The sequence below is a fragment of the Choristoneura fumiferana genome, chromosome Z (assembly GCF_025370935.1).
Source record: "Choristoneura fumiferana chromosome Z, NRCan_CFum_1, whole genome shotgun sequence".
Classification (NCBI taxonomy): domain Eukaryota; kingdom Metazoa; phylum Arthropoda; class Insecta; order Lepidoptera; family Tortricidae; genus Choristoneura; species Choristoneura fumiferana.
Genome location: NC_133472.1, coordinates 42671295 through 42691373, shown reverse-complemented (window position 1 = coordinate 42691373; position 20079 = coordinate 42671295). Strand labels below are relative to the sequence as shown.

The 20079-nt window shown below is 38.7% G+C and overlaps 1 protein-coding gene across 1 annotated transcript; it reads right to left on the bottom strand.

Moving 5' to 3' along the window:
- Positions 1–421: 421 nt before the first annotated feature.
- Positions 422–19258, bottom strand: LOC141437470 (uncharacterized; the record flags this gene model as incomplete). The annotated part of the gene is given in 8 exon segments (XM_074100876.1): positions 422–4785; positions 6614–6766; positions 7345–7492; positions 8857–9031; positions 11585–11815; positions 12757–12932; positions 13323–13470; positions 19248–19258. Coding segments are annotated over 8 exon segments (1159 nt in total), but the record flags the coding sequence as incomplete, so codon positions are not given.
- Positions 19259–20079: the final 821 nt, after the last annotated feature.

Here is a 20079-nt window from a genome sequence, read left to right as displayed (position 1 = left end):
GATCGATCTTTCACTACTCATGGTGAAAAAAAAATACACTACCGTCTTGTTGCAAATAAGCTTATAACATGGCAATTTATTGTCAATTTAAAAATAGCAATTACCTTTTGAATTAAAAATCAAAATGCCAAAAATAATAATAAAAAACACGCTCACCCACATTTTACCCAATTTACTTTTTGTATCCCGGTCGTAGAATTGAAAACTAAAAATGCCATTTATTCCAAATTTAAAAAACATGCCGACTCCTTTTTCTTTTTTTTCGCATTCGATTTTGAATTTGCTATTATTGCTTAAACTGTGCTTTTCGAGCCCGACCCGAGTTTATCAAAATAGTGACGATATACACACCTCTTAGATACAAACTCATGAAAACGATAACCCTCCCTCAGGCAGACGGTAATAAAATAAAACAAAAAAATTTAACATCACATCCCTTTATTTAATAATAATAAAGTACAATAATAGTATCCATGTATACTAACATCTGAATACTTAAGACTGACAAAAAATTTGACTTGGGCACTTAAAACTATGTTACATTAAAATACATTATTTCACATTTTTATGATTTTTCGCGATTGCATGACTAGAGAATAAAACATAATGGCCTACATCTATTTTTTTTTTTTGTTATTTACTTGCAATGAACATTCATACGATAATGATTTATCGAATTTCAAAAATTGATCAGAGGCCGTATTGTCGAACGTGCTCGCAATGGCATTCACCGTCTCTTTCTACCCTCATCCTATTACCATCCGACAAAAAGAACTGTCAAAACGATTGTGATTCCGAGTACGTTAGACAAAAAGGCCTGTCCCCCTTATATATCATTTCTGTCTCCCTTTACAATTTACCTAATAGCAAGAGGTCAAAAGAATTCAAACACTACTATTTCCCAGGACCTATTGAGCATGTTCATACATTTTTGAACACTTAACGTAACGGAAACATTCAAAATAACTTTAAAACTAAAATGTTCAACGGTTAACCAGTATTCAATATAGAACTAATTCCCGATTTTTGTATTTATTTCACGGTTCTCCCAACTAATATTCTAATTTGCAAATAAATTTATTAAATTTCTTCGTGTAAGCCAGTGCTCATTTAGTTGTCTTGTCTATGATGAGGGAGCGAGAGAACGATACCCTCCTAACTAACTTGCCGACTAAATATTTGCAAATTAGAATATTAACTGTCTCCAGAACACATTAAGAAATTACTCCGTGCAAGCCAGTGCTCATTTACTTGTCTTGTCTATGATGAGGGAGCGAGAACGATACCCTCGCGCACCCACTCCGGCGCAAACGAATGAGAACAGGACGATTATAGTTTAAATATTTATCTCTATTTTACGTGATATCACTCAGAAAGCTTCACAACATATCTATTGCGAAAATGGCCCGTTGGACGGTGTGTATATACATTTAATAGGTGGGTGCTGGACACCAATAATTAGATATAAGGATTTCAATGAAAAACGTGCGTATGTGATACTGTTTTAACCCGTCGAGCGACCTCGGCAGACACCCGTGTGCCTAACGCCACCTGTCAGTGACTAAATAATAAAGCGGCCAAGTGCGAGCCGGACTCGCACATGAAGGGTTCCGTAGCAGCAAGTAACATATTATAAAAGTTTCCTTTACTTTAAGATTTTGAAGTATTAAAAAAACTACTTAGATCTCGTTTAAACCAATTTTCGGTGGAAGTTTGCATGGTAATCATATATATTTTTTAGTTTTATCATTCTCTTATTTTAGAAGTTATAGGGGGAGGGACACACATTTTACCACTTTGGAAGTGTCTTTCGCTCAAACTATTCAGTTTAGAAAAAAAATATATAAGAAACCTCAATATCATTTTTGAAGACCTATCCGTAGTCCCCACACGTTTGGGATTGATGAATGACGAAAGAAAAATTTTAGAGTTTCAGTTCTAAGTATGGGGAACCCCCAAAATTTATTGTTTTGTTTCTATTTTTGTGTAATAATTTTAATGCCATCTCTTACTTACCAAGTTTCAACAGTATAGTTCTTATAGTTTCGGAAAAAAGTGGTGGTGACATACGGACGGACAGACAGACAGACACATATGACGAATCCATAAGGGTTCCGTTTTTTGCCATTTGGCTACGGAACCCTAAAAACTCAGTGAAAGCGACTACCGCATTTGCGGACAAACCAAGAACAAAGTTCGCTAGGCGCTTGGTGCAGCTCCGGGTCGCACGGCGGGTTAAAATGATGAATTATCTTCATCTAATCTAAGTAATAACGAATTTTAAATGTACACTAAAAGCAACAATATTGCGCACATAGCACCATAATTCGCGAAAATTATTGTCGCCACATAAATACGTTTTGAACAACGGCAGTTCAGGCAAAATTCAAAAAAATACATTTGTATACCTCATTAGTCTGTGGTTTTTTTTTTTATACGACTGGATGGCAAACGAGCAAGTGGGTCTCCTGATGGTAAGAGATCACCACCGCCCATAAACATCTGCAAACCAGGGGAATTGCAGATGCGTTGCCAACCTAGAGGCCTAAGATGGGATACCTCAAGTGCCAGTAATTTCACCGGCTGTCTTACTCTCCACACCGAAACACAACAGTGCAAGCACTGCTGCTTCACGGCAGGATTAGCGAGCAAGATGGTGGTAGCAATCCGGGCAGACCTTGCACAAGGTCCTACCACCTGCAAAACCTGTGGTATTCTCTCTATCAATTTTTATTTTATTTCGCCTGACCCTTTCCTTATTCGCGGAAATAATTGAAAAAAAAAGCATGAATGTAATAGCATATTATGAAAAACATTTAGTATTACAATGAAATGCATAAACACTACATAATGTAATGACGTTAAAACATGTACATTGACGTATAAACATGTACATGAACGCTACAATTACGATTAAGTATATTATATTTTATAACAACAATAACATACGTCTATAAAAAATAATTATATTTATTTTTATTATGATATCGAAGTATAGTCCAGGGGTTGGTATAATCAGATTAGTCATAATAAGACATAGACAGTAGCAGAATTCCCTAGTGTTAGGATAGGGAGGACACAATTATAAGCTTATATTCTAGCGTTTTGACATCATCAGATCATTACCATGCTATGATTATTATTACAACGAAAGCACGACGCGTAAGTACTTGAATTAAACCAGATTTAGCATTGGTATCTGAATTAATATGAATTGACCATCTGTAAGCATCACTTTCGGCTACGGCTTTAAGCCGTGGTGGCCTAGTGGTTTGACCCATCGCCTCTCAAGCAGAGGGTCGTGGGTTCAAACCCCGGCTCGCACCTCGTGAGTTTTTCGAAATTCATGTGCGGAGTTACATTTGAAATTTACCACGAGCTTTGCGGTGAAGGAAAACATCGTGAGGAAACCTGCACAAACCTGCGAAGCAATTCAATGGTGTGTGTGAAGTTCCCAATCCGCACTGGGTCCGCGTGGGAACTATGGCCCAAGCCCTCTCATTCTGAGGGGAGGCCTGTGCCCTGCAGTGGGACGTATATAGGCTGGGATGATGATGATGAAGCATCACTAAGTACATAACAAGTTACCAATTCATATTTCCCCAACTATGTATTTAGTTTTCATAAGCAGTTAACCCTTTCTATCATCTCTTTTAATAATATTTGCTGGGATGGTAATGACTAATGACAATATGAACGCAGTAAAACGCTGAATATCAACAGATAATTCCTCTATTTTGGTTTATCCGTTTAGTTACACAATTGACGCATTGTATATAATCTTACAAATATGTTATGATCTAAAAATTAGATCAATTATACGTATTATTATTATGTCAAATTATAAAAGGTGTTACATCTAAAACTACAATCAGAATTATGGCATATTTAACATAATCAGAGACTGAAATCTTCATTTTGTCAATATTTTAAAACGTACGAAAACTGCCTTTATAAATTTTATAATCATAGTATATTACGTAGCAAAGCTTTAAAGCAAAAATGGGGCAGCGCAGTGAGGGGTCATATTATATTGATCGTTTGAAACTGTATAGTTTTGAATTTAACTGTTATTATGTGTCATTGTAGTGGCAACACATACACATTATGTTATGTCCAATATATTTCAGCTAAGGTCACCCGGGGCAACAGCACCTATGAGGCTAAAGTAACTAATTGAAGTTTGAGCTTAAAAAAGACCATCTGCTGGAGCGTAGACAAATCATTATTATACTCTTTTTTTTTTTAGTTGCTTTTGCCCCGGATTTATTTATTACGGACAGACAAACAAACAGCGTAACAACATGAATAGGATTCCGTTTGTCGCCATTCACCTACCAACTACAGCAAGAATTAATCTGCCAATTTCATATTTTTTAAGAGCTAACTTTTAAACCCATAAACCAACATGACGATAAATTTATTAAGCCTCGCAAACTCAACCGCAGTTGAGATTAAAATCTCCAGAGTTCGATATTTTTTTGAAATTTTGGCTCTTTTTTTTAATTCTTTGACGATACTTTGTCCCTTACCACGACTACGAGCATCCAACGGCGCTTCAGCGTGTTCTCTATGCATTGCGTGGTAGAAACGTTCACCACACACTGGTCGCTAGAACATCACGCAATGAACAGAGCTCGCGTAGTCACGCCGCCAGGCTCGTAGTGTTTATTCCACGTTGTGGAATCTTAGTATAGCGCGCCCTTTTATTTCAGAGTTGCAGAGCTTTCTTACCACTTCTTGAGCTTCCTCGGCCGGGAATACGGAGTGGGGCGGCGGCTCGATCTGTTGAGTTAGGAGATACAGATTTTATGATTGCTTTTTTGGAGTCTGTTGTGTGTGTGTTGGCCATTAGGCGTAGAAGCGTTTTCAGATATTTTTGATCAAATTTTTGTCCACAAGTTTATGAACTCGACTGTACATCTTTTTGAAGGGTTAGATAAGTCCATATTTTTGCACTCGATTGTACTAAGATGAATATAACAATAAGGTTTCTCTATCGTTTGCCCGAATTTCATATGCCATAATGTATCGTTTTCCATAATTTTCATTTGCCATAAAGTAATTTATTTCTGAAATAATATTTTCTTCAGCTGATATTAAACTAACCTAACCTGCTGCATTCTATAAGACAGCATTTAAAATAATCCTGAAAACAGCACGGTTCTATATATTTTATTGCAAACGTTTTGTTATGGCAAGTGAAATTCGGGCAAATGAAATTCGGACAAGTAAAAGTATACGATAACAGTAAACCTATAAAAATCCGTATCGAAAATACAAACTGAGACATGGATGCACAGAAAAACCAGAAAAAGAGACCAGCACTGGGAATCGAACCCAGTCCTCAGCGTTCCGTGCTGCGTGCTATAACCCCTACACCACCGCTGGACAGGAATCTAGACACGAATTTTTCCTATGCATACATATCTCAGGTTGCTTATTTCTACGCTACTTCGATTCCCAGCGCTGGTCTCTTTTTCTGGTTTTTCTGTGCGTCCATGTCTCAGTTTGTATTTTCGACAAGCTTTTCTCAGTCAAAAGAAGTGTATTAGAGCTCTTTGTGACGTTGCTCCTCTGGGACCATGTCGGCCTCTCTTCAGGAGGCTGAATTTGTTAACTTTGCCCAGCATATACATCCTGGAGAGATGTGTTTTTGTCGCTACCTATCCCCAATGGTTCAGAAAACCTGTGGCAAATCCAAAACTGAGACCAAGAGAACCTACGAAGATCCTATTACCGGCATGTAAAAGTGCGTTATATTCCAAGCACTGTCATATAATGTCCATAAAAATATTCAATCACTTACCGCAACGTTTGAGACTAACCGTTACCCCGATTTTCAAATTTAGACATGAATTGAAAAAATGGTTGACAGAAATGTGTTTTTATTCTGTAACGGATTATTTTAACTGTAATACAATTATTTAATTATTATTATTCTCATTTAAATTTATTCTGACCAGTTGACATTTTTATCATAATATACGGTATTTGACAACTCCTGATTTTGCCATATCTTGATATTATTATGAAAATATAGATATACAGATAGTGTTTAGCGAAGAGAAAATTTAAATCGGTTGAAAATTGGATTTATAGAGATTTTTTGAAAAATCTTTATACCTGTCTCTTTCTCAAACGCTTTTCTCTATGCAGCAAGTATGGCGGTACTGGCGTGTGACGTCACATGCCAGTATGTCTTTCTCTGCCTAATCTTGAATTTCAAACCTTTATAACTTTGTTATTTGTAAAGGTAGCTTAAAAATTGTTTTTCTATTCGATAACAGGCATTGTATAGTTTTAATTTATAAAACATATACAAAATAGTCAAATACGTATTATACACTTAGGCAAACCTAACATTGACATTATTTTTATTTATTTTAGGTTATAATATAAAACTTTATATTTTGCATGCTATTATGGATGGACGGGTGACCTGGCTAAAGCCGCAGGTTCACGGTGGATGCAGGCCGCTGCCAACCGAAGCGACTGGAGGTCTGTGGGGGAGGCCTATGTCCAACAGTGGACGTCCTACGGCTGAGATGATAATGATGAACCAACACTTATTGCAAATAAATGAATTATGAATTATTGACACATGACTCACCTCGTGCCGGGCGACTAGGGCGACCAGATCCCGCAGCTGCTGTATGGTCCCGTTGGGCACGATCACGATGTGGACGCCCAGATCCTCGGCTTTCTTAGCGAACTTCGGGAGGAGTTTCTCGCCGACGTCCTCGGTTACTAGCACCACGCCGCCCTGGAGTAAAGTTTACATTAGTATGTGGTGAAGCGAGTGTTTCAAAAGAGAATCCTGAGCATAGCGAAGGTTTCAAGGCAGGATCCGCTGAACGACTATAATAACTCGTTACACAACATGTTTCACCAAGGTAATCAACCCAGCTTATAAACGTCCCACGCAGAGGCCTTCTCTCAGAATGAGAGGACTTGGGCCATAGTTCCCACGCGGGTCCAGTGCTGATTACAAAATTCACGTACACTACTGATTTGCTTCGCTGGTTGGTGCAGAAACTCAGAGGTGCGAACTCGGGTTCGAACCCACGATCTTCTGCTTGAGAGGCCATAGGGCAAACCGCTAGGCCGCCACGGCTTCCATGTTTAGTTGTGTTTAGTTTGTGAAAATTGTGAACCAAAAACTTTTCTTTAATTCAATTCACGAATCGTCATCAAGACCTTTTTTAAAAGAATAGGTACCTACTAAATTTATTGAATTTTTGTTGCATATTCTACTGATATGACAGATATGCTATCTTTCCTTCTTTACACTAGTCTTACAATAACCACCTGAGTGTAACGGGGACTTAGTTCTCTACTCACCGGCGCCAGGCACTGCAGCGAGCGGTGGAGGGAGCGAGAGGTGGTCCCGAAGTTCATTACCAAGTCGACGGGGCCACCGCACGCGTCCGTCGTGCGCTCGATCAGTTGCCGCTCGTATAGATCCTCGTTCCATTGCACCACGTTTACACTGGAGAGAAAGGAAGTATTTTTATTTAAATCTTATATTTTAACGAGGCTTCAGTACTCAGATACATGTTACACACTGCCGAAACCGATACAAAGGCCCGTCTGGAACTTGTAAATCCGCATCGGTCTTCTGAAATGGATGACTCAGAATAACATTTACACTTCCATTCAACAGATCCATACCATCCAGATACCTTTCTGTTATCCTTATTCTGATCACATTCCAGAAGAAATGAAGGAGGTCTTCAGTCTTATTACAACCTAAACACAAGGGTGATTGTACAACTCTCATCAAATTTAGGAAATAATTTAGTGGAATGTGACCAGATCGCACACGAAATGCAAGCACAAGTAGTTCCCTGGGAGGCTGGCATAATCAAACCAGGGTACCTTGTACACTTTGTTCTGAATAGTACTATACCAAATGCCCTTTGTTTCAATATTGCCGAAGTAAAATTAAGATTGGTTTTTGGAGTTTTTTTGTATTCTTTATTTCAACTCCAAATTTTGTTACGTTTACGGTCATCCCGTAAAATCCATATCGAAACTACAAACTGAAACATAGATGCACAGAAAAACCAGAAAAAGAGAAGGGTTCGATTACCGACGCTGGTCTCTCTTTCTGGTTTTTCTGTGGGACCTCTCTTGTCCGGGTGAGCGGTTAGTTCCAATGGAGTGTTGAAAGTTTCCCGCCCGTTTTGTGCTCTTAATTATTTATACAACAACATTGATACAGCTAATATTTCACTAGTATATATTTATTTTTAGACTTATTATCTTGCTGCAAAAACTACTAACTTTGTTTCTTTTCTCAAAAATGTCCGTAAAAGTTGACATTATTCTTTACATATCAGAAGGTGAAGTGCGTAGTTTATGGTCAGCGAAAAATTAAAAAGTTAAAAAGATTGCAGGCGCGCTAGCTCGACAATAATGAATTAGCGCGCCTGCAATCAGTCACATTTTTTTAAAGTTAAAAAGGCCATGGTAATGTTGGCACAAGTCGTATACAGCCAAGTCTAATGGCCGGTATCAGATATTTTGTTGGAACTCCGGACTTTTTCTATTGGGTCTGAAATAGCTTGTGGTGTTTTCGGTGGAAAAATACACCTGCAGTTTATTTTTAATGAAAAAAGGCGGGAAAGCATAAGAAAAATATTGGAATAAAATTAAATTTTACAATATATTTTGAGAAAAAGTTTATTCTATTTCAGAATTATTCACCATTTTTGAGAAAAGCTTTATATTAGTCTCAGCTGGAATAGCAATTGCTGGCTTCGTATTAGTTAAACGACTCGCAAGTTAATACTCATACTCAGCCAGCAATTGCCTACTTCCAGGCCACGACAATAATCTACTATTACTCACTTTTCGCTGTCTCTGGCGAGCAGGAATCCCTCGTCCTTCAGAGTGGCGACGGTGATCCTCACACAGTCGTGCCACTGCGAGTCCTTGTATTTGTGCGTGGCGATACGGAGCGCCCAGAGGGCGAGCCCACCCGTACCTACTATGAGCACCGCGGCTTTGTCCTTGTGGTTAGGGCCTGCAAGCCATTGGGACATTCAGAAACGACCGCATTAGATACTAGTGATGTAACGAATGTTCGCATATTTTTGCAAAATTACTGCGAATTTTTTGCGAATATGAATAAAAAAAATATATCAAGGGACAATTCACACCAATTGACCTAGTCCCAAAGTAAGCTTAGCAAAGCTTGTGTTATGGGTACTAAGCAACGGATAAATATAATTATATAGATAGATACATACTTAAATACATAATAAACACCCAAGACCCGAGAACAAACATTCGTATTTTTCATACAAATATCTGCCCCGACACGGGAATCGAACCCGGGACCTCAAGCTTCGTAGTCAGGTTCTCTAACCACTAGGCCATCTGGTCGTCTGGTGGTCTGGTGGTGGTGAATATCAGAAAAATATACAATTGTTAGATATTAGTAGGTTAATAAAATAAAAAAAAAACATTAATTTCTTATGTTTTTTACACAAAAAAAAACTTAACCTCGTAATCTACTCACATTATCAGTCTTCACTTATTTGGTATTATTTATTTATTTACTTTGCGATGCGTTCGTATAAACTCGGTGATTTTCGGAACAAAATACAAACAGAACGCCCATCATTCGAACGAGACTGCCATAGACAATTGGCACCAGAACGAAAAACTGAATATTCGCATTCGCATTCGCGAATGTTCAAAAAATGACAATCGTTACATCACTATTAGATACCTAAACAAGAACAATTCGGGTCACTATACTATAGCTAAGAACCACCGCAGGATAACTCGCTTTCACGTAAAAAAACTACACCGAAATCGGTCCATCCGTTAGAGAGCTACGACGCCACATGCAGACATTGGCGTCAAACTTATAATATCCCTCTTTTTGCGTCGGAGGTTAAAAACTGACCAAGTGGGAGCCGGATTCGCGCTTTGAAACTTGAGCTAGGGAAAGTTGCTAGGATTAAATCATGCGAAGGTTTAATTTTTTTTTACAAAAAATTAAACCGACTCCAAAAACATAAAAATCCAAAAACATACTGTAAGGGCCATATTGATCTATATTACATGCACAATGTATTTAAGGCACTTAATTAGATAAGGATTAATGCTGTATTGTTTAAAATCGCCATTATTTCTCGTAAAAAGTTAAAAATAAAAAATCAAAAAATAAGAAAAGATGGAACCGACTACAAAACCCTTGAAAATATTTTTCTAGGTACGTACTAGCTCGAAGTCGGTGACTCAGCACGACCCAGCAGGAGGGATTGAAACCCATCCCATAGTTAAGTAAGTGAGGAAGACGACTATTTCGTTCCACTCTGCTAGTCGTACCACTAGTCGGTTCCGTCTTTTCTTATTTTTTTTATTTTTTATCTTTTACTTTTTACCAGAAATAATGACTTATTTACGAAGCGATTTTAAGCAATACAGCATTAATCCTTATCCAATTAAGTACCTAAAGTACACTGTACATGTAGTATAGATCAATATGGCCCTTACAGTATGTAATTTAAATGAATTGTTTAGAAGATATTACAGATTTAAAATGCATAGCGGTTGCGGCGATGGCCGCCGGCCTGAGGGCCGGCGGCGCGTGCCTATAAATAGCCAATCCGACCTCTACCCGACTGAGCTTCTTGTCGTTTCATCACAGTTGGGACTAACATAGACTTTCCGAAACGATGTAGCATTAAAACTCCGATTGATTGCAAATTCTCGCTTAGCGTCCAAAGTCCGAGGTCGGCTCAATAGGAGCACCCTTTGGCTGGGTTGGCATGATTAAATCATTTTGATTTAAATCAAATGATTGTTTCAAAAAAAATCGATGATTTAATCCATTCTCTTTATATTGTCATAAATGTTGGTTAAAAATCAATCGATGTAATTGTCATCGTTATTCATTAAACAAAAAAACCAGTTTTCCAACAGCAACAGCAATAACAAGAACAAGTTGAATGAAAACTGAAACTGAACGGATCGATCGAAAGCTTGTTTGGACGAATGAGATATTTTAGGAGAATTTTTTACTGAACACCGCGCGGGGAATGAGGGCTTTCGTTTTTTGTCTCACTAGATGGCGCACTGTTGCGTGAGGTTTTTAGGTATGGCTTTCAAAGTCTGTTATTACGGGCGTGAAAACAAAGTTAGATTAAAATCATATTTAATACACCTTAAAACCGTACCATAAAAATATCGAGCATGCCACAGTCTTGCATAGTCCCCGTTTTGTTCGAAAAAAAGGAGGACAAAGGTTTCCGAAACACAAAACTGTCTCAAAACACAGACATTCATTGCCCCGGAACTCATATTTGACATAATTAATTTCGGATATTGCAAAATATTTACAAAATTATTCTAATTATAAATAAACCCGCGTAGCTCACCCAAAAACTATGAGATTTGACATTTCGAGACCTCACGCTACATTAGCGCCTCTAGTGGCGAATTCATACGCGTTAGCCCTCATTGGTGTGAATTGTCACGTGATATTTATTATTTATTTATTTCTGAGAAAAAGAAACATGCCTAGGTGCCACCCTGGTACATAGTCCAAAGCACCAGCACCAACCTTCCAGGATCCTCTTCAGACACTCGCTGCCCGTGTTGACGGTGTTCATAGCAAGGAGCGCCCCCGTTGGCAGCATGGCCGCTACGCTCAGCGGCAGCTCCGCCGGTACCGGCACCAGACACTTGAAGTCCGGCACCACGATGTAATCCGCGTACCCGTGAGGCACGCCCTCGTAAGGGTAGAGGACTATTCTGTCGCCCTCTTTGATGCCGGCACAGTCCGCGTTCTTTCCTTAAGTAGGACAGAAATCCTATAAACGAGTTGGTCCACAGACGCTATGAATAACCCTACAGATCGATCCACAAGAGGCGCGAATGGATTGAACGAAAGAAATGCCACTTGGTTTCGGCGAATAACGTTTGGCAACCTGTTTCATTTCGCAACTTTTCATTTCCCATATTTCAGTATTTTTATAAAACTAACCTAACCCAAAGGGTTCTACACGATGGCCCAGCAGGGCTACTACGAAACTCGAAACTCGGAAGTTCGTGTCGTGCGCATCCTCTGACACTTTATACTATTTAATACGAGAGCGAGAGGGACCGCACGACACGAACTTAGTTTCGAGTTTCGTAGTAGCCCTGCTGAAATAAATTGGCGAGCGGGGATAATGCGACGTGGGTAGAAAGATATCGTGAATGTGATCGCGCACGTCAGCGCGTTAGACAATACGTCCTCAGCGGGGCTACTACGAAATTCGAAGTACGTGTCGTGCCGTCCCTCTAGCGCTTATACTAGGTATTTAATACGAGAGTGAGAGAGACGGTACGATACGCACTTGGAATTTCGGAGTAGGCCCTCTGGTTAAATTTAGTGATCTTATTAGCCTAAAGAGGAGCCGTGGTGGCCTAGTGGTTTGACCTATCGCCTCTCAAGCAGAGGGTCGTGGGTTCAAACCCCGGCTCGCACCTCTGAGTTTTTCGAAATTCATGTGCGGAATTACATTTGAAATTTACCACGAGCTTTGCGGGGAAGGAAAACATCGTGAGGAAACCTGCACAAACCTGCGAAGCGATTCGATGGTGCGTGTGAAGTTCCCAATCCGCACTGGGCCCGCGTGGGAACTATGGCCCAAGCCCTCTTGTTCTGAGAGGAGGCCTGTGCCCAGCAGTGGGACGTATATAGGCTGGGATGATGGGATGATGATTAGCCTAAAACACTTTTTTAAATACCTATAGCGTCCACGACTCCCGCGACCTCGTAGCCGGGGAACAGCGCGCCGTCCCTTAGGCCGATGTGCGCGGGCGTCGACGTGTGAATGCCGAAGTTCTCCATCTCGCCCGACAGGCTGCCGACGGATGAGACGGAGGATGTCGAGCAGACGGACGCGGAACGGGTGCGGTTGGCCCTGTGGAGGGTAATAGCAGTTGAAGCGATGGCCACGTAGCATTTTCATTGGGGGGGGGCGTGATAGATCCGAAGAAAATTGGACTCTAATTACGTAAGCATAAGGTACACATTACATTGGGGGCGTGGCCTGGACGGATCCGTCCCACGGCATAGCAAAGGTAAAGCAGCGTTTCCACCAATAATGTGCGAGTAAGTGTTGCGACGAATGTGGTTGCATTTTTCATTATGAGAAGTCTCTTGGTTCCATTCTCCATACAAACGTACTCCCGGTCTCATTTGAAAACAAGGCAACAGAAACAGATGAAATTTTGTAAGTATGGACTAGACGTAATTATCTATGCCTGTGGTTTTTCAGATTTTCATATAAATGTGTATAATGTGGGCACACCTGTAGCAGGCGCCGGCGTACACGACCCGTATGCGGGCCCCGTACATAGGGACCTCGGGCACTGGCACGTCGAAGCTGAACACGCATTCCTTCATCGTGGGCCCCGGCGACTCGATCGAAACCTGACGGCACAGCTTGCTCATGATTGCTGGAACAAGATAATATGTGTTAAAACAAAAGCATTTTTTTTAAATCTATTTTATTAGTTGAATTCCTAGTTTATCTTTATTACATATAGTAGTACCTAACTGGTAGTTATCCCACCGAAAAGTGGCAAATTATCGACCAAGGATCGCCCCACAGCTTTTGACGCGAAATCGGCAAAAGCCGATAGAAAAAACCTTTTCACTTCTCATGTTCTGCTGGATCTAGGCGACATAAAATAACTTTTTATGGTCTAGTGCATAAAGTAAAATCTTTGTCTAAGACCAAGGTAATCAGGTGTTTATGTAAAACTAAAAATTTATAACCATATAGCAATGCATGAAAAATGAAAGGTACCTAGTAAGTGAATAATTGTTTCCACTGTTGCTATTCAAGTTCCTCTCAATCGAAGTGAAAAGCAGAATAACTCGAGCATTAAACCCATTTTCCCCTCGACGTGTCTATCCGCCCTCGGCGTACCGGCTCGGGTGACTATATGAATATTTCGGGTAAAAATGGCTCATTTTTCTACTATTATATCCACGCAATAAGAACTAAAAGACCCCAAGCCTCGCCCGCATGCCGTGTCTTAGTAAACCACGACGTTGGCAGAATCATCAAAAACTTCATGGGGCCACCTTTTCCTAAACTTTAATTGAACCTATTTTATAAATCAAAGATTAACAAAACCAGTTTTAAGCTACCTTTAGATATACCGTATACTGCTTCAACTTTGCCCTCTGGCCCCAACATTGCCTGAATTTATTTAGAGTCGATAACTTAGCACCCGTATGGGTTTTTAAGCTTTTATCCCCGTAAGAATAATTCCCGTGTAGATATAATTTTAAAAATCTATACGAGTGCTAAGTTATCTACTCTAATTCCAATCAGATTGGATTTAGAGTATATAACTTAGCACTCGTATAGATTTTTAAAATCTTATCTACACGGCAATCAGGCAATGTTGGGGTCAGAGGGCAAAGTTGAAGCAGTTTACGATAACAGAGTTATAAATAAAAGTTTCACATTCAAGATTAGACAGAGTAGCGTGTGACGTCACGCAAGGAGCGCCATACCTGCTGTAAAAGTGCACAACTAAGCCTTTCATAATATCTTTACATTTTGCGGACTATTATAACACTAGTGAGAACAAGAGAGAAAGAGAAGAAAAGGGCAAGTTGATAATGGAGAATGAGAAAAGTATGAATTGAAGGTAGGTATTTATTGGAATTGGTGAATTCATTCGAGTTTCGGTTTCGACGCACAATGATCGATCAAGAAAGTCAAGTCAAAGACACTTTGGTTTGGTTGCTTTGGCAACTTTTTTAGAATCTCTAGGGGGGAGCAGCTGCCCCTCCCTCCTCCCCCCTGGCGATGCCCTTGATATCGGGTATGATCTCGGCTGTTGTCACTGTCTACGCACACATAGATAGCGTCTATTTGTGCTGCGCGTGTGCCCACCTAAATTCGTCCAGCGCGCTGTGGGTGGAAATATATTATGTATTTCTACCTCCGTTTCTAATAATAAACATGTTGGTAACTACAAATGCAGGCATGTTGGGTAAAGCCCATGACCTGTTTTCTAAAAAAAAACAATTAGACGCGTTTCGAACTCAACCAGAGCTCATCTTCAGAGAACACAACCTTTCATGCACGCAAGTTCTGCAGAGCTCTGGTTGAGTTGGAAACGCGTCAGTGTAGTGTGGCGGTGGTGATAAATGGGTTTGTGTGATATGTGCGTGTTCTTACAGTATGAAGGTGGAGCAACTGCATGAACACACATTTCTTGCATAAGCGGTTGAGTTTGTCGTTACAAAACTAACTGGCCCTGGGGGGCAAATCTTTAAGTACGCCTCCGGCACTCGTATTTCCCGAATCAGCCTGGCCCTATTCTACGAAGTGCAAAATTCGAACTTCGCATCTTGCCGTCCCGCTAACGCTTATATTGTTTCATACGAGAGCGAGAGGGACGGTACGATACGAACTTCGATTTCCGAATTTCGTACCCCTCTTAGTGTCGCTTTTATCGTCAACGTCAACTCTATTTGCCATCATTATCAAAAGGTCACGCGCTATCTGTGCCATTCAAGTTCATTGTGATTTATCTGCAAACCTTCCGCGTCATGATAACTTATCTTGTGCTATGAATAATGTGAAATTGAGGTGTTTGTGCAAACAGCAGTAGCCTGAGGCGAACATTATCGTTACAATTTATTAATGTATTACAAAAAAAATAATAGGTATCACGGGACACTGACCCATGGACCTAGTGGTAAAGTAAAGCTTGTACTATGTACTAGGCAACGGATACACATACATAAATAGATGTCATACTAGCAAGTTTGTATCGTATCGTCCCTCTCACTCTCGTATTAAATAATATAAGCGCCAGCGGGACGCAAGATACGGGGTTCGATTTTTGCACTTCGCAGTATAGGGCCTGAGGGCCTACTCCGAAGTTCGAAAATAGAAGTTCGTATCGTACCGTCCCTTATTTTTTGTTTCATTCAAAGTTTATATCTAGCATCCCAAAACTAAAACTGTATATAAACTAAACTAATGTTACAAAATAAAAATAAACATATGAAACGCCCAAGACTCGAGAACAAAATTAAATATTCGTATTTTTAACCGACCTCAAAAAGAGTAGGTTATCTATTCGGTTGTATTTTTTCATGCAAATATCTGCCTCGATCGGGGATCGAACCGGCTGTCCCTGCTACAAATTGAAAAACATTAATTACGTCCTTCGGCGTAATACGCAAAAAAGGTTCTTCTAGCACTGTATATTATAGATCGCATACAAAAACTATTATTTGATTGCGATCGCGAGCGTCAGCAGGGCTACTACGAAACTCGAAACTCGAAGTTCGTGTCGTGCGGTCCCTCTGACACTTACACTATTTAATACGAGAGCGAGAGGGACGGTACGATACGAACTTCGAGTTTCGTAGTAGCCCTGCAGTAACGTTAGGCAATGCGGCCTCAAAGTACTATTACACGGCCAAATTACGAACAGTGGTAAGTGGCTTAACAATCCCTGTGCGCGACTGTACGTCAATTGTTTGTAGGTATCAACTACCCTACTCCGGTCAATGCCTAAAATCGCCTATAAATGTGATTGTCAAACAAGCTAAATTAAGAATAATGATTGTGTCAACTTCATTAGAACACTCAGCAAACATGTTAAGATGACGACATTCTGTAATGATAAATTACATTCAGGGTCGAGGTGTACAGTCGCACAAATTGAATCATGTAACAGGGAACCTTTGCGCGACTAATGTCATGTTGACATCTCATTATTTTGCCAAGGAAATCATAGTGACATTGATTATTAAAAGGTAGGGTCAAGGACTTTAATTCATTGGCCACCATGGAACCCTTTCACAGTAAATGTCATAGTGACATCGCATCAATGAGGGCTATCGCTTTTTGTCTCACTTTTGGCTTTCAAAGTCGGTTATTACGGGCGTGAAAACAAAGTTTAGATTAAAATCATATTTAATACACCTTAAAACCTTACCATAAAAATATCGAGCATGCCACAGTGTTGCATAGTCCCCGTTTTGTTCGGAAAAAAGGGAGGACAAAGGTTTCCGAAACACAAAACTGTCTCAAAACAGACATTCATTGCCCCGGAACGCATATTTGCCATAATTAATTTCAGATATTGCAAAATATTCACAAAATTATTCTAATTATAAATAAACCCGCGTAGCACACCCAAAATTATGGGATTTGACATTTCGGAGACCTCACGCTACACTAGCGCCTCTAGTGGCGAATTCATACGCGATAGCCCTCATTAACAAGGAAAATCGTAATGACTTTTTCTTTAAAAGCTTCCATGGTGGCTCATAAGTGGCTCATACATGAATCACTTGACTGAACAGAGCAAAAAAACATGCAGGCTACCTTGGTTGCAACCCCCCAAATAAAACCCTCGACCTTAATGTGCTTGTTATGAAACCCATGGTTGGTAAATGAGTCATTGCCCATACTAATTTTCTTGTCATGAAGCCCAAGGTCGGTAAATGAGTCAGCGCGCGCAGCAGAAGGACCAGCATGCTGCGGGAGGGTGGGTGGCCAAGAGCGCAGCTTAAGGTATCGCCAATATTTGGAAAAAAAATATTTTTTCTTCGGCAAATATAAAATTTTACTCACAAATGTGATGAAAAACATTGTATGTCGCACGGGTGGTACTAGAATTACGAACATCGACTCATTAAAGCCCTCAGTCTTCGACTTCGTGCTTCTAATAGACTCTTGTTCGTAATTCCTTATTTACTGCCCTTTAGTCACAATGTACTTTTTCACTTCTCATGCTCGTAAAGTTGGTATATTTAATTTATGCTGGATCTAGGCGACATAAAATTACTCTTACTTCCTTTACTTTACTACTTAGGGATTGCCTAAAAGAAATACCTATGTTTTTATATTTTTTTTGCATACAAACTAATTTTGTTATTTTTTTGTGCTAAATCATTATAAAAAAAAAACTTGATCATCTTTTGGTTTATGACGTCAGAGTTAAATATAGGTAAGTGGCAACATATGGGTAGATAGGCATGTGAATGACAACATTGGGGCTTGGTTTGGACTTCTGTTGGGAACCCTAAAAAGCCATTTAGGGGCTTTTCACCATCCATTGATTAGTGTTAACTGACGGTGAAATGTGATGCCGTGTCTATTTGTTTTGTTCGAATAGACGGAGATGGCATCACATTTAACTGTCAGTTAAGACTAATCAATGGATGGTGAACCAGCCCCTTAATGTTCGAAAAAATTAGATAAATTTTCATTTATTGACTTTAAAGCAACTTGAACTCTAGTTTTATAGTTAAATCCAAAATGAACCTGCTTTTCAGGGATTTAATAAGGTGGTTTTTTATTAAATTCTTCTGTATCTTGTAATTACAGTTAAAGCTGCATTAGCAGGTAGTTATAATTTCCATTAACTTTTTCCACTGTGACACGAAAATTATCCATACAAATGTATGATTAATTTTATTAGTAATTAAAGGTATCAGTCAAGTCCCAAGATACCCAAGTTTTGTGAATGTGCCTGTTTAGATTAAGTACTTTTTTTTCACTGTTAGACACTTAATTAATATTTGTACTTTTTTGGAAAGCCTAAATTATGTTTTTTTTTATTTGTTCCATGCCAATTTTTTTAATGCTTATATTTTCGCGATTTCTGTGATTCTGAGCGTTAAAACATTTAAATTAAAATATTAAACTTAAAAGTCATTTTAACACAACACAAATATGTCAATGATGAGCTGTTATTACAAAGGAACAATTTTTTTTTTATACATTTTGGTGAAAAATTTCATTTTATTTTACATTATCAAATATCTCTGTGATATAATTTAATGCAATTGAACTTTTTTCTAAATTCACCAAAAAGAAAATACATAAATCATAAAATTTGCAGCAAAAATTTAATAACAATGTATATAACAGACACCCATGTTTAAGAACTAAAAGGCTGATGAGTCACGAAATTATTTAGTTTTAAAACAAGCAATAATTAATCAAAGTTAAGAGATTAAAAGCTGTGTTATTTATTTAAAACATTACCTTATTGTACCAAAATAAAACTGGCTGAAGAGCTCAGCCTCCATAGCAACAAACAAATTAATAAAAAAGAAAATAAAGTACAAAATCAGAACATTTTTTCTAAGTGTGCTTATATAATCATAACAAAATAAATAAATTAAATATTACACCATTATGAAATATAATTTAAAATAATAAGTAATATTAATGACTCACATGAATAACTGAAGGTTTAGTCTCAATGTTATAATAAGAATAACAAAACACAACAGTAACAGGGAAAAAAATAGTATAAATAGACAGTTTGCATGTGATTACACTCTGACAGCACAAACAGTTTAGAATATTATCACATCACATTATTAACTCATTAGCAACAAACAAGGACACCTAGAGGGCGAAAATGATGTCCAAAAAGTAACTTAGTATGACCACAAAGTAGTAAGTAACCATTTTAATGGTAAACAAAAGCCTGCGGCACAAGGACTGCCTGCCTATTCAATTTCGAATATGGAATTTGATTAGGTCGCATAAAAAAGTTTTCTTACTTAGACGCGTTCGTAATTCAAACACTTTGTTTTTGTAGCCTATGAACGCAATCATGCTGTTTTTAATGCCGTCATCCTACTGCTGAGAAAAACAAAGGACCCAAAAATTATATAAACATTATAACGACCTTTCAGCCCGTGAAGGTCACTCGAAAAACATAGTATAATAAACTATTTAGGGCATTCAAAAATAACATAAAATGTTGGAAACGTACTAAAAATATCTCAAAATGTTAATTTGAAGCAAGTCGATTTGCCATTACATAAAGAACGCCTTTGTCTGGATAGTTTAAAACTAATACGCAATACATTAAAGATAAAGCAAAGTTACCTGTTATGCGTCGAATGTACTTTTTTCCTTGAAAATGCGTTAAATTTATGTTTTATTTACAACCCCGAGTTATATTTACATGGACAAAGACAGCCAATAGATTACTCTACACTTATAATAAAAACAGTTTTTGATAATCGTTTCCACCTATTTTCACGCTCTGAATGAC